Source organism: Numida meleagris, chromosome 4 (genome assembly GCF_002078875.1).
Source record: "Numida meleagris isolate 19003 breed g44 Domestic line chromosome 4, NumMel1.0, whole genome shotgun sequence".
Classification (NCBI taxonomy): Eukaryota; Metazoa; Chordata; class Aves; order Galliformes; family Numididae; genus Numida; species Numida meleagris.
The window spans coordinates 41,865,594-41,882,199 of record NC_034412.1 but is presented as its reverse complement, the minus strand read 5'-3'; the positions used below and the strand labels follow the sequence as shown (position 1 = coordinate 41,882,199).

At 38.6% G+C, this 16,606-nt stretch overlaps 1 protein-coding gene across 1 annotated transcript in view; it reads right to left on the bottom strand.

Moving 5' to 3' along the window:
* The window catches only part of GRID2 (glutamate ionotropic receptor delta type subunit 2), a 695,511-nt gene that overhangs the window by 265,808 nt on the left and 413,097 nt on the right, over nucleotides 1-16,606 (bottom strand). The window contains exon 4 of the mRNA XM_021396235.1: nucleotides 6,733-6,938. Coding sequence (XP_021251910.1) covers nucleotides 6,733-6,938 — 206 coding nt within the window. The remainder of the gene's footprint in view (nucleotides 1-6,732; nucleotides 6,939-16,606) is intronic.

Here is a 16,606-nt window from a genome sequence, read left to right as displayed (position 1 = left end):
TCAGATCCTACAACTCAGCTGTCTTTTGGTATAGGTTAAAAACCAGAATCATATCAATATTCATCTATGATATTGTGTCATTAAACACTATGTGTTTAATAAACACAATATAGACCAAAAAAGGAAGAAAATTCAGAGAGAGTAAAAATGCAGACATAAGCAGGGGGCTCAGACAAGGTGAGCCCCACACATTCTTTCCAACCTCAACTATTCCTTAATATGTTGTGAAATACATGAATCCTCCTGTTCAATTGGTTTTTGACACACTTTTCAGTCAGGCTATTATTTTATCATTAAAACACAGAAAAGGGTGTAAAGCATATATGACTGTAGTATATTGGTACCACCAGACTGGAATGTCAGGCAGGCTTTTGTCTCACATTTCACATCACCTAAATGTAGAAGGCACAACTGACTGCAAGGTGAGCATGCCAGCTTTCTGGTTCTCCCTAGCTGCTATTATTAGCAATTTCAATTAAGAAACAAGGTCAGTATGCAGCCAACACAAATATTTCTTCTGAGCTCCACTCTTACATACTTACTTTTCAGGAACAGCAAGGTACAGTTCTAAAATTCATGTCAGTGCGAAGGGCCTGCTTCAGGTTACTCTTTTAAGAAGATGTCGATCTTCCGCATTGGGATAGATTTCCCATGATGCTTCCTCCTCATTTCAGATACTAAAATAAACTATCTTAGATACAGCAAGTACTACATAGTGTCACAAGTACCCCATCATTACATTGTGAACCTGAATTTCGTGTCCCTCCTGATGTTTTACCAAAAATACAGCAACAGAATGGTTTGCTTTAGGTTATGATCATTGTGACAATGCATGCAATGCAAATCCCTTTGAAGTTAACTTACTTGAGCACTGAAACTTTCTTTCCTCTTGGACTACATGCCTAATCTTTGAACCTGTGCTTATGGCAAGCAGGTTCTTATAAAAAGCTACCCTACCATCACTTCATTCATCAAGCACTGGAAAATAGCAGAAATATCATATGCAATCATTTATCCATTATATGAATGGCCTGTACTCAAAGCTGCAAGAGTATAAAAAGTCAAGAAACTGGACTAAACAGTAAATCCAAGATTAGATCAGATTTCTACTGAAATGTGAAAATCCAGAAACTTGCTTCCCCTCTGTCAGGGTAAATAAACTCACAAAAGAGAGTCTTCTACTACATTTGAAGGATTAAAGTTTCAACATGTTCAACTTTCTGAAGAGTAAATGGATTTGGAAGACCTTGCAGACTAAAAAAATCCTTTAAGTGTCTAGCTACAGAAAGACCAAAAAATAAGAAAGGAAAATATATTTAATAAGATTGTCATTAATATCAAGAAATTTCAATGGGCATGCTGAATAGCATAGAGAATGGACTCTCAAAAGAGCAAGTGCTTTTCAAGATAGTGCAAGTCAAAAAAGCTCAAGCTCTTGAAAAAAAAAAAGGATGAGAAAGATAACCTTAAAAAACAGAGCACTGAGCCTGCTTACAAGAAAAATATAGAAGAGATTCACTGACACTGCTAGATTGGATTTCAGCCTCTGATGATCATCTCTTCTAGCAAAATCCCAGCATAATTCTTCATAATCTACATATACATGTATGACAATGTACAATAAGATAAGGAGATATAAAATAACTCTAGCAAAGTCCATATGGCTGCTGATGACCCTTCATTCCTACTACCTAAAAGACAACTCCTTGAGCAACTGATGCCTTCAGAGACTTCAGACTAGTATTAGATGACTGTGTCTTCTCCAGAGGTGGTTATGTATATTTGATATCCATTCAGAGTCTTCTAAACTCTCCAATGTAAGTAATCTATTCATGACTGAAATAACAACGCTGGCATCTGCTTTCGTGGAAAACTACAGAAATTTTGCCATGGATTTCAACGGAAATAGCACCCAGATCCACTGCTCTGATCCTTAACTTCTATTTTCAGCAGAATTCACTTCATCTCTTAACTATATATCACATTTCTATCTAAAGACAGGATGATTTTATTTATTAACTAAAAGAACAAAACAAAGTTAAATGTCGATGTAACATTCCCTAGGATATCATAGAATGGTTTGGGTTGGAAGGGACCTTTAAGATCATCTAGTTCCAACCCCCCTGCTCTAAGCAGAGACACCCCCCTCTAGACTAGGATGCTCAAAGCCCCATCCACCCTGGCCTTGAAGGCTTCCAGGGAGCATGTATAAAAGTGAGAACAGCATTATAGAATAAGGTTTAAAACAGAACAAAACAAAACAACAACAACAAAAAGACTGAGCTTCCAAGGACCTGAGATGAAAATCCTCATGGACAAACAGTTGAATAGACTCCTCTAATTCAAAAAGATTTTTTAAATAAATAAGCCTGCTTTAGAAAGCTATGTAACACTAAAGCAAATCCCCATCTTTGATCTAAGAGATCCATGATTTTGCTGCATGATCAGAGCTAAAGATGAAATCTAGCACATTCATGTCACTACTTGAAAAAAGCTTTATTTTTTTTTGAAGCACTTAAGTTTAAAATATCCTATTATTTCAAAAAGAAGACATAATAATAATTGAGACACTTATCACAAGGAATAATAATAAAATTTCACAGAACAAGTGTTACTGCACCTTCTATTCACAGCAATAATGAGAAAAAACACAGTAGAGGTTCAATAACATATGGCATTTTTAAATTATATGTGCTCTATAAATATTCACTTCTCTCTTTGATTTGCATTCCACATGGCAAGAATTCCTCGGTATCTCGTTTACATGCTTTCCCTATATTTTCCCTGACTTTTTAAGATTTAATTTGTAACAAGATCTTTTATTTATGAAAGTAATAGTGTAGATCCTCTTCAAGGTAACCGTATCTTAATACCACCTCACATCAACTTGGGGGAGAGAAAATATTAAAATTAGCAAAAATCATGCACAGTAGATAGTATTAATGCCTGAAAGCTAAATGATTCAAATTTTCTTTGAAAATGAACACAGACACATTAGAGGCAACTTATGTAAATTGGTACAATAAGCTTGTCTGTATACACACATGTCAGCACACACAGGGCAGGGACTTTTTATCAGGGAACGTAGTGACCAGACAAGGGGTAATGGTTTTAACTAAAATAATGTAGATTTAGATTAGATATTAGGAAAAACTTATTTGCTACGAGGGTGATGAGGCACTGGAACAGGCTGATCAGAGAAGCTGTGGAAGCCCCATCCCTGGAGGTATTCAAGGCCAGACCAGATGGGGCTCTGGACAGCCTGATCTGGTGTGTGGTAACCCTACCCATAGCAGGAAGTTGGTATTGAATGGTCTTTAAGATCCCTTCCAACTCAGACCATTCTGCAAAATCAAGAGAGCTACAGCAAGGTGTCCACTCGCATCTGCCTTGCTTGCTGCTAGCATAGTAACCCCTCCATAGAGGGCAGGAACTGACTGTAGCAAGCCTTCACTTCTTAGACCAAGGACCCCCTTGAGCTTGTCTGATAAAACTCCACTCAAATTCTTTGCTGATGCTAGGGCTCCTTGGCTTACTGAATTTTTGTTGTGTAAAGTCTACTGCAAACCAACATAATTTTCCTCTACTATATCTAAGACACAGATGATCAGCATCATCCCTCCTTGTAATCTGTTTTTGTCTCCTGGAGTCTTTGCACAGAAGGACACCTTCATTTTTCTATATGTAGTTAACAAGGCAGTTTCCTTAACTAAATAGAAAAAAAAGTTGTAAGCTAAGATGTACTGATAGCAATCCAATCCTCTCGAGGACATCTAGCTATTTAAAAAAATCTTTTTGGTAAGCTTTGCTTCCTAAACTGGTTTTGTTTTCCCCCCAGAACCTACACTGCAACCTGTCGGCTGGTCTGTTCCTCCTCCCTCTCACACATGGCTTTGTAAGTCCCTGATTCGCGAAGTGGGCTCAGCACAGGAGTGGTTGCTCTCTTTCCTTTCCTAACCATTTCAAAATGCCTTCCCTCCAAGGCTGACATGAAGATAGACACACCCGTGGCCCAAAGAGTCCCTTCTCTTTTGTTAAAACAGCAGGTGAATCTTTCTCTTTGCTTTTATCACTTGACCCCGGATTTTTTGCCACATGGCTTTTCACCTCCTGGAATTTCATCATAAGTTCATCACAAGCCAGAAGAACACAAGCAAAAAGAAAACCAACAACCACACACACACACACACACACACACACACACACACACANAAAAAAAAAAACACAAGAAACCCAGTAGCAAGCAAGTGGCATACAGTTCTCATCATTTTCTAGCACTTCTGTAGCGTGGCAAATTTTGTGTGAAATGATTGGCTGAGCGGTGCTTTTCATTAATCAGAGGAGTTTGGATGAGAGTAATTTCCTTCACATATGGGATCTGGATTATTATTTGAGGGTACAAAAATGTATCACCCTACTGAAAACTGAACAAGTAATCGCTATGTCCCTGGCAAAGGATTTTCCCAGATTCTTCTGTAAATCGATCCAGGCAGTGGTCCCTACCTCTGCTAGCTCCACGTCTCTGCAATCCTTAGCCTCATCAAATCTTGCTGCTTCAGCAGAATTTCTCCCCATCACCAGGAGGACTCAGAGGAATTAAGGACTTTAGAGATTATGGCTGGTCTCTCCCTTTCACTTTACATTAACCCCTTAGCCAGATAGGAGAGAGAGATACCTGCTCCACTACCCAAGCATTCCTGTCTCTTTATGCCCCACAGAGGTCAAATAATTATGCCACTGTTAAAGAGAAGAAAGAAGGGAGGGGAGTGTAGAATTGTGGCTTTTTTTTTTTTTAATCTTCATAGTCAGAGCACTGTATTAGCATCTTAATCTCCCCTTTCTTGTGTATTAGAGTTATAATCTTCTCTGCAAGTTCTAGAGATGCACAAGCTGGAGAGAAAGAAGGAATCAGCTAAGACAACACAAAAAGCAACACTGCTTGAAACAAACAAACACAATAGAAGGCTCAAATCCAGCATGCTCTTATTTAAAAATAAATATTTCAATGAGTCAAAGAGAAGATAAATTCTGCCACAAGGAATCTCCAATTTGCAGACCGCCTATTTACACAAGCTACTGTCTATTTACTCTGGAAAAGTTGTTTCTTGCATAGTAATCAAGCTCACACTTACTACAGCTGTTGCAAAGTGAATGAACTCTCTTTACAGCTAAACAATGAGGGAGTTCAGCCAAATTGGTCATCCAAGAGGGGACCAAGAAACAGAGTATGTGAGATCTGGGAAGAAAAGCTGGCAGCCAAACGCAGCTAGGCAGCTTAAACACATCTTCTGGGCAGAAAAGCCAAAAGAATAAATTATAAAATGGAGGCTTGTTTACGTATGAATTTATTTCTTATTAAAATCATGTTTCATTTGCTAATTCCACTAGGTTAAGCTAAATTACAAGGTTAGACTGATTGGGCACAAGGTACATTCTTCGGAATGAGCATGTTCACACTTGAATTGTGTAGTAACGACTTAACCCATTAGCACATGCATACAGTTTATAACTTGTTTACCCATAATGTATGGCTGCTGGTTCAACTGCAAAGTAACAGATTTTGACTGGCAAAGCTATCCCAAGAAATATCTCCTTGCGCAGGCACTGATTGTTGGAGTGCAGTTCACTACCCTCATTGGCAGAAACATGGTATGAAATTCTCTCTTTCAATCTCACTCACAAAAGAAGACAATGATCTAAGGTGCATTTTTGCCTTGAGTGAAGAAAATAGTGCAGAGCAATCTACAATATGCTTACAAAATGTTTACATGTTATAAGGCAATGCAAATATTTGGATAGTGCAGGATACTCACAATTACTCAGAATTAGCAAGGTTGAGGGAGTGATGAGGACAACTCTATGCCTAGTCAAAACAAATACCCCAAATCTCTTTTCTAAATAATGTTCCTAAAAGCCACTCACTTGACACCGCAAACACACTGCATACACACAGTTAGGTTTTGAGCATCAACTTCTGAAAATCTATGAAATAAGAAAGTATAAGAACAAAACAAAAGAACAAAAAAAAAACCCCATCAATTTTACAAATAGATGCAACAAGAAATTGTTGCAGAGGGAAAGTATATTTCTGTGGAATGGAGGAAAAAAAGGTATTTTAACCATAGTTTCACATTAAACAGAGGACTAAACACATTTTAAAAATAAACAAACAAACATTAGAAATACAATGCTGTGTAAAAAGAACTATGCCACTCATTTAAAAAATAAAGTATGCAAGTCATAGTTAAATGCTCTTGACAAGTCTTTATCTCTGAAACTTGCAGAGCTTTGAAAACTCTGTGCATTCTGCTTGTAATTTTTATTTAAATATATAAGCGTAGCATTAGCTTAGCATCTTACACTCCTCACTCAGATCCAATCCTTCATAAATTCCACTGCTGCAAATAACAGGTTGTTATCAAACATTATATAATTTTTATATAATTGATTTTTTTAAGGAATGGATGTGATAAACAAGAAAATAGCAAAACAATACCCATGAGTTTTAAAAAGGAGGGCTAATTTTTCTGTGTATTCCCTAAGTGCTTTTGTTGATGTAAAATGTAGTTTTGCTGATCTGCATTCACATTTACAGGCATGAAGATAATAGGCATGCTCTTTGAAGAGATCATTTAAATACTTGTTAAAATTGATTACAAATAAACAGAATCTTTTGTCAAACAATGCAGGCTTCACAGATAGAGCAAGATGTTACCTCTGCTAAGCACCTACCTCTGTTAAGAATGATTTGGCTGTCAAGGGGTTCATCACAAGAATAGCCCGTCTCAGAGTGTCCCGGTAGCGGTTCAGTTCTTCAATTCGCATGGTGGCAAAGAGCCCTGTGATCATTTTATTAATGTTGTTTTCTACTTTCTGCAATGCCACATCCATTCCCTGCTGAGATACTCTGTCCAAAAACTCTTGTATTCCACGGATATCTAGGAAAATCAAAAGCCAAGTAAGATGTTAATTGTTAAGTGGGGAAAAAGACACAAAAAGCCATTCAGTTCGTCTCACAAAAGTGTTTTGTTCAGTGTCAGGTAGACCCCTCTGGGCTTTATCTTCAAATTCATTGGAGCTCCTTCATGAGCTATGCTTGTACTTCTTAAAGTATTGAAATACAAGAAACAATGGCCACATATCGGCTCCTGTCCAAAATAATCACTAGAAATCAAACTAATAAGCCTTTCTAGCAAGTTTCCTCATTTAGACAGTCAATCATCGTAGTAGTTCCACAATGTTCTTAAAGGACTTTCATGATAAAATTCAAGAATAACAGCAAAGTGAAGATAACTGCGACTTATAATGCTTCCACTGAGTAAGGGCACCTGAAGGGAAAGGATTTGAGGAAGAAGACTGTTTTCTATTTGTTTCTGGACTCAAAATTGTTACCCACAGCAACATTGTGTGACTCAATCTAAGTGAAGCTCTTGATAAGCCTTAATGTTGTTCTAAATTGTTCTAAAAAGCCAGGAATATGTTGCAACTTCGCAATACAGCCAGTTCAGAATGAGTAGATGTGGAATGGGGAACTTCCAAATAATTTATGCTACTGGAAACTCAGAAGATTCAGTTCTCATGTGGTGATAGAGGACTGCAAAAGGCTGGAAAATCAGAGCAAACCAGAGGGATGTCTGAGCATGGAAGACTGTAAGCCCTAGAAGAGATATTACAAGAACAGCTGTAACATCGAACAGGAAAGGGCTCTCAGTTGACCCTCAGGGTGGTCTACATTGCAGGAGATACCAGTGACATCACGCTGGCACATTGTGATAACAGCTCAGGGCAATGCTGAGACAAGCTGCAGAGAGCAGCAGAGCACAGTGCTGTTGTTCTACTTTATCAGGACTTCAGTTACTATATTCTCATACGGGTACACTGGTAGAAAATGAATGGCATTTAGAGGGACTGGAATTAATTTTAAGGCTAGAAAAATAACTAAAATCTCTTGTTTAGAGAGAAATATTGTGAGGAAACCTTTTAAATACCATCCTCAAAAGCTACCTACACACCAGCAGTGTACCTACACACCATTCCAGAGAGCAGTACTACCAAAACTCAGCTGCTGTTTTTCAGTCCTGTGGGTGTAAACAAGGCTGCAGAGGAGAATGATGTGACCCATGCCCCTAGGAAAGCATCAGCATCATGACAGAGAAACCTGTGTAGCACACCCTTCAGAAGATCAAGAAGGTGTCATACATGGATTTAGCATGGGACCTGTGAGAGTGAAAGCATAAGAACATCTAAGGCCTGGCCAATAACTACAGCTGGTGAATACTGCGTTGTCCAAATAGAGTCTAGCAGGAATGCTTCAGTGTCCAGACCTGAAGACCATTTGAGGAAAGCTGAGATGTCTTTGTGCTGAATGCCAGAAGAACTTTACTATGACTAAACACAAGCTTTCCTCTTTTCCAGCCCTAGTTAATACACTTGCTACTTGGCTATGTGTCTGTGGATTTGGAGGGGGGCCCAACACATGCTGAAGTTTAAAGGTGCTAACAAAGATGTTGATGTTGGCACTTGACTTCAGGCTTGGGCAAAATAAATTAGAGATTCTCGGTTTCAGAGAAATTCAGTGGCACAGTCAAAAAAGACTGAGCATTAGAAAGACATTCCCATCCTGTTCCTCTTGTTTTTGTTAACATACAACAGCATATGGAAAAAATTTGGTCTCCAGAGTAGAGAGATACTATCCAGAGAGTGTTACAGGCAGCCACCCTCCTCATGCACCAGATTTCCAAGCCACTTCCAAGGGTAAAGCACTGACTATGTAAGAGCTTATAGCTAAACAGACAATGAAAGTATTTCTGCAGGCTTAGTCTTGGAAGTCAGCCTGTCACAACCAACAAGCTGCATCTTGTCTAGAGCTCTAAAACACTGCACTGGACAGAAATGGCAGCAATTTTAGGCATTCAGCACTGCAACACAGTGCAACTCTCAGAGTCTGCCAAAATACTAGTATTAGTAAACACTTGAAGAATAGTTTAAAGACAAATAAAATACATGCTTATCCTAAAAATAAATTTCTGTCAGAAAATCAGATACTAATTACAGATTCTATTTAATATCCAAATCAGGAAAATTAAATTCAGTGTAATCAGATGTTAGAATTTTTTTGGCACTTTAAACACCAATTTAAGAAGCAACAAGATCGTTTGAACTGCTACAAGCATGCTTAGCTTTATCCAAATGATAACATAACTTTAACCCCTTCATTCTGAAGTTCCTGAGACTTACCCACACTGAATTATTCCATGTCCAGACAAATGGATTAAGACCTGGATAAAAACTGATAAGCCAGAATCCCAGTTACTGAAGCACAATGAAAATATTTAGACGAACCTAGGCGTACTATCAAAATTTCAAGGGGAAAAACTGACTTTGGCTAGGAAAGTCTTTTTTAAACTTTAAATTCTATAGCATAAAACCATATATTCTTCTCCGACACCAGAAATGGAAATGCAGGTACCACTGAAGTTTTATTTATCCTTCCAAAGTAAGAATGTAATTTCACTTGACTAGAATTTAAAAATATACTGGAATTATTTTCTGATAGTCTGTATAATCTGTGCTATCCCAGGAACTATATTATAGGTCAAATTGCCTTGTTTGCCATGAATATCTGCAAATATAAAAGAGACAACTATACAGAATTTTCACCAAAGGAAGAGACAAAAGGGATGCGGGTCCAGTATAATTCTACAGTTCTGCATTTATTAGGTGACCGTGCCAACAGTATGATGTCAGTGTGATTCATTTATAGGAAAATAGCACCATTCTAGTAGTAAGGACAGCAAACCATGGTGCATAAAACTTCTTTACTACTTCTGCCATTAGCAATGATACAACACAAAGCGGAGGATGGGAAATAAATACTGACTCTGCTTCAATCTCAGCCTACCCAGCAGAAAAACTGAGACAGTGGTGATGCTCACCTGCCACTGTGAAATGACAGAGAGCATACAAAAACACATCCTGCTACTGAAATGCTATTTAAATCACGATGGTGCTTCCAGTATTTCAGCAGCAAGTCACTAGCAATCATCATATTCAAAGTGAATGCCAAAGAACAGATGCTACCAGTGAATGGGCAGCATTATCTTTCCTGCGTGGATTGTCTGAAAGTGGCACATTTCCACACTGCACTGTGGAATCATCTTTCTAATAGATAAATTCCTTATGCGGGAAAATCTGGCAAGCAACCTGTGGCACAGATGGCTCTGCTGTAGAGACCCAGAACTGTTCATGCCTGGAACACAGGTGCTTTTCACCCTGGATTTGCTAGCCAACCTGTTGCCCAGCCAGGAGATGCATTTCTATTTTCTATGTAAATCAGATGAGTCACAGTCATTTCCAGAAATGCTGACCATTACCACCAGTATTAATTATTTTCTTTACTGATGAAAGTCAGTGCCATACAGAGGCAGACTGATGCTAAAACCAAAGCTACATACCTACCTCCTCTCTCATCTCACTATCACTCTTCGTTAATGTTATCTTTTCTGATTTTTACTGTACAGTCATCACTTCAACTCTACACGTGCATGCATGAGAACATAGTACCATTTTACAGTCAGAGATTCACCATCAGCTATAGAATTAAAGCAGGCTGGAAACTGAAAAGTTAGCAAATATTCTCTTTTCAACCAAAATTGTGGTTGATTGAAGATACTGTAAGTTGGCTTGGAAAGTTTAAAAAACAAGGATAAGGAAAGTGAAGTTTATCCAGGACTCTTTTGGAAATGCCCTTCCTAGTCTACACAAACACAACCACCACACAGCAAGGCAGGTCTGTACGAAGGACCCATACTGTGCGCTGCTAGGGCACAGAAGGTCCAACCCTGGGCACGCCTGATGGGCTGCAACCACACTATGCAGCTGAACTGCAGCTGCAGAGCATCCTCTGTGGGCAAGCACAAGGTATACAGTGCCCTAACCTCCAAAGACATGACAGGTATATTCAAACATAGCTTGATATGAGTCTGGTTGAGATGTAAATTCAGATGCCAGCTTTGCGATAGACTTGTCATTACTGTATCAATACCTATGAAAGCACATTGCAAATGAAATGCAAGCACTTAAACCCCCACAGTCTGTTCATTAAACATCTTGTGGGTACTTGAGAGAGACCACAAGATACAGGCAAGATACAGCAGAACATGCTCAGAGCAGACAGAACTAAGATATCCTTTGGACAATAGGTCCGATATCTGGATCTCCTTACCTGGCCAACCTAGCAGAAAGGCTTGGACCTCACCTAAGGAAAACAGTAGCAGCACTTTAATGGAAAGCTCACCAGCTTTATGGTAGAAAACATGCACAGGGAGGTGGATAGGGAAAGGGAGACAATATTTTCAGTAGATCATGATAATTTAAAGTCCACAGCTTTCCTTGACTCAAGATTTAAGGAGTTGTGATAGCTCTCTTTTTACTGAGGTCGCTGCAGAATATATATGATGCACACAGAACAAGGAGATTCTTCCACTGTCTGATCTTAATAAAAAAAAAAAATTTTACTCCTTCTATAATTTTCCTTACCAGCAGATCACAGATGTAGATCTTAGTTTTTCTTCTTTCTAATCCTATGTGACTTTCCTTTTCATCTCTATTTCTACTCCAAGGAAAAATTTCAGAGGGAGCAAATGTCCTGCTCTGTCTTTGGGGAAGTGTAATTTTAAGGGCATCCTAGATTAAGATAGGCTGGGGTTAACACACCTCATGCATTAAAAGCAGTTCATATATTCAGTGAAGCTTTCATAATCCATTCAAAATGAAAAGCAAATGAACATCTCACACTCCGAGTATATCTTACACACTCTTATTAAAAATGAGCTAGAAGTAGATGCAAAATCCTTTGACACTGTCTCCCACAGTGTTTTTCTGGAGAAGCTGGCAGCCCATGGTTAGGACAGGTACACTCTTTGCTGGGTAAAGACCTGACTGGATGGCCGAGCCCAGGGAGCGGTGGTGAATGAAGTTAAAACCAGCTGGTGACCGGTCACAAGTGGTGTTCCCCAGGGGTCGGTACTGGGGCCTGTCCTGTCTAATATCTTTATTGATAGCCTGGATGAGGGCATTGAGTGTATCCTCAGTGAGGCTGCAGATGACACCAAGCTGGGAGGAGGTATTGAGCTGCCTGGGGGTAGGATGGCTCTACAGAGGGATCTGGACAGGATGGATCACTGAGCTGAGGCCAATGGGATGAAGTTCAACAAGACCAAGTGCCGGGTCCTGCACTTTGGCCACAACAACCCCAGCCAATGCTACAGACCTGGGGCAAAGTGGCTGGAAGACTGTGTAGAATAAATGGACCTGGGGTGTTGGTCGATGCTTGGCTGAACACGAGCCAGTAGTGTGCCCAGGTGGCCAAGAAGGGTGATGGTATCGTGGCTGCCAGCAGGAATGGGGAAGAGATCATTCCTCTGTACTCAGCACTGGTGAGGTTGCACTTTGAGTACTGCGTTCAGTTTTGGGCCCCTCACTACAAGAATGACATTGAGGCTCTGGAGAGTGTCCAGAGAAGGGCAACAAAGATGGTGAGGGGTCTGGAGTGCAGTCTGATGGGGAGCAGCTGAGGTAACTGGGATTGTTTAGGCTGGAGGAGGCTCAGGGGAGACCTTATCACTCTCTACAACTACCTGAAAGGAGGTTGTGGTGAGGTGGGGGTCGGCCTCTTCTCCCATGTCACTAGTGATAGGACTGGAGGAAATGGCCCCATCTTGCACCAGGGGAGATTCAGGTGGGATGTTAGGAAAAATTTCTTCTTCTTCCAACCTTGGTGATTCTACGAAATATTTTAAAATAAATTTTCAGATCAGACAAGCTAGGAAAAGGGAAAGATGTCAGTATTCACCAAGAGCAATAAATTCATCTGTCCACCCTTATCATTGTATTTCATCTAAATTACAAGGTACTCACTGTTGCTGAGCACTCTGATTACCTCAAAGCTGGTTTACAGTCATTAGCTCATCCTCCCTCTGCTACCATTTTAGAACTGAGAACATTTTTCTTGCAGTACCCAGATGATAAATACCAACTGATTCAGCTGTGGCAGTAAAGGTGAATGCACCTGTCATAAATATTCACTGGTTGATTTACACAAAAGACCACTTTATTTGTTCAGTTGATGAGAAAAGCCATTGTATAACAAATGACACTGTCCAAATTATTATCAAGAAAGCTTTTTTAAGTCTAGCAGTGATTCTTCCTAACACAACAATGGCTAACATGACAGCAACTATTAGTTATGGTAATGCACTGCACACAAGGGAGATATGCAGCTCTGGCTGGAATCTGACAGTGCTACAGTTCTGCTTAAAGCCCTGAGCAAGGCATTCGCATTCCTGTGCGTGTGTTGATGTTTATTAACATGGTTAAGATCTAAACTAAGGAAAACAACAATTTAGCATGATGATTCAGTAACAGTCCTTCATCCTACTTGCACGCAGTGGGATTTCCTCTCATTACTAAGTTTATATGTAACTCAGTGAACCTCCAGAGTTAAAAACAAAACCAAAAAAACACCAAGAAAAAAACAATAGCACCAACAAAAGTGCACAGCTCCACACCTACATCCATTCTTGTGGCTTCTTACCAGTACTTGGAAACTGAAGACTAATTTCAATATATTATAAAAATATTTAAGTTCAAATGCTTAATTACAGCTAGAATCTAATTTATATTATCAGCATTTCTGGAACCTAGCAAGTGAAGATGCTATTTCTCAGGTGAAACTAAAATTTGTAAACGTTAAGACTGACTTTCTTCCTCCTTCACATGCAACTTTCTGAGGTTTCACACATTAAAGAAAAAAGTTTAAAAACAATGTCTGGAATTTCTTATGATCATCCAATTGGGAAAAAAAGAAGTAAAATAAACAGTACATCTGTATATTTTTTTTCTGTAGACATTTCTACTTCAAATAAAAAAAAAAGCAAGTAACTTTAATTTTGCTGTTTGATCGGAACTATTGTGGCACTACTGAAATGTGTATAAAAATACTACTTTAAAAGATCTTCTGAATATGTCGTTCTGAATAGCTTATTTTTGGTCTCACTCCATAATTCAGTTATTAGTGATTACCCTCTAAATAAGGAAAATCAATACTGATAATCTCAGGAAATTGAATCAATACTGCAGGAGAGATACTACCAACTTTTGCAGTTTTCAAATCCTGCAAGACTTAAGTTTCCAACCACACTGATGATTCCTACAAGATTTTTCGTTTGAGTTCTCAGCTTTTTAACAGAGAAGAAAGAAAAAAAAAGCAAAAGATGAAAAAGATAAATAAAATTGAGGCTAGAACTAATCCTCGAGTATCATCTGTTACTTTAGGTTTTTGAAAGTAGAAAGAAAGCCAGATTGAGATCACCCCTCACTCACAGAGGCTGACAAGCCAGTACAGTCTACAATCACATACTTTTGACTGCATTACCTGCTTTAAAACTCTTCAATCAATTTCTTTTTGACCACAGTTTACCTTAGAGATTTCCAAAAGGCCTCTAGTAGCTCCCTTTCAGTAAAGCAGTGTCTTGCAGAGAAATAATTTTTTCTCTGTTGCCTCAGATAACGACCAGGAGCTGAAAACTATTTATCTTCGGCATTTATTTTGCTCTTTAAAATTATACCAATCTTGAAAAATCATACTTAAATCCTCTATAGTTATACAACACAGCTCAATACCTATGCCTACTTACATGTCATTGGTTGAAGGAAAAATGTACTTCTGCATACATAATGCACCAGCTCTCCCTGTAGATCCCTACTACTCCTTATTGGTGTTCTGGAGTGTGAGGAACCACACACTCCTGTCCAGGTAGGTGGCAGGGAAAGTGACTGTCCTTGCAGCCCATCCTGATAGCAGAATGAGCATGACAGGGTGTGTGATCATCTTACTCAACATGAATTGTTCTCTGAGTGCATCTCAATCTGCTCCTCAGTAATTTCTTTGGTTGATTACAAGTGTGTACTATAGGAACAGGAATGTTTTATGAGTGGATTGGTGATGTAAAGACTGCAAACTATGAAAGTAATGCAGTTAAACTATGATTAACAAATACTGCAGTGAATCATTTCTCACTTTTTCCTGTCTCTCTTTTTCTTGACTGATTAAAACTGTGTCAGATAAGTTTTCTTTTCAATTTATGAAACCGTATGATATTTATGGCAGCATTAGGATCAACTCACACCTTTTTTCCAATAGTGGTATAATTTCTTCAAAACAACATGCAAAGTACTTTGTTCAACAGCTTCCTATTTTAGCAACTATCCATCCATCTAGCTGCCAAAGTAACCATTTAAAAGCTAAACTTTAATACTGCTGAAAAGATACCAAAATCATATTAAAAGCTGAAAAACACTTAGCTAACAGTGATGTAGATCAGCACAAGGATCAGTCACTTTTCTTTTGAGGCTTGCATTCTTCCCATACACAAATGAAATCTCACACATTAGCAAAACCTCAAGATAATATCTCATTTCCAGAGATTATAATTACACAGATATCAGGAAAGCATTTACAGCTTGATTTTGACCTCAACTTTGAAGTTCTAGAAACAAAAATTTGACATTCCATTCTTACTAACATAGTACAGAAGGTGCTCAGACAGAGCCTTTAAGAACTTGATCAATTCCATCTTAAAGGAAATCAACTTGAACAAAGGAAAATCTTCTCTTACCGTTCTACATAATGATGCATAGCTCCTGGAATGAATTTCCCTAACAATATCAAGATAAAAAGCAGAAGCATGGTCATTGTTCCACTGGAAAAATATAATACAGCAGTTCATTTATCACAGAAATGAATAACTTTAGGGGCAGCCACAATATATATTTAATTTGCAGCGGTATGTCAACGAGCAAAAGCAAGTTAATATGGAGGTTCTCACAAATAGCTGCCAATTTGCAATGTAATTGACACAGTACAGTTACACAGATGAAAAATACATGTTCCTTTCCTTGTCTGGATGATGTAATACATACTAATGCAAAAAAGAAAATAGTTCAATAAGAAGCCTGAATTAATTGTATGTTTATTGAGGCACAGTGATGTAAATGAGTACAGAAATTTGGCAAAGAACCAGATGAGTAATAAACAGATTTAAGGCTGTCTGGAGATGGACTTGTGAATATTATAGTTATCAGGCAGCTGAAAACAGCCTCGGGGTAATTATGAGCATTTGCAATCGATTATGGAAAGTGTGATTCTTTTATGAATCTTTATTAAACTTGCATTAATACTTCAAATGGTTTGAAAATGTTATGCTTTCAAGCACATCTTTGTCCGTGGTCATCATATATTTTCTTCTGGAAAATATTTACGCAGGCAAATGTCAATGGAATTATTTGCTTTACATGTTTTTGAAAGGAGATACTGGGAATCTGAGGCCTGTACTTGCAGATGGGCATCATCTCAGAGTATCATTCCCTTTACAACTCTCTCTGCAAAGAGTTCTGCCTTCTGAGTTCCAAGTATGATCGCTTCTTTTCCATGATGTTTAACAAACTGTACTCCCATGCTATCAGATTGCACCCAGTTTATTTGGAAGTCACCACCACCATCCTGGGATAATCTCTTTTAAATTCATAGTTCTGCAGACCTCACTAC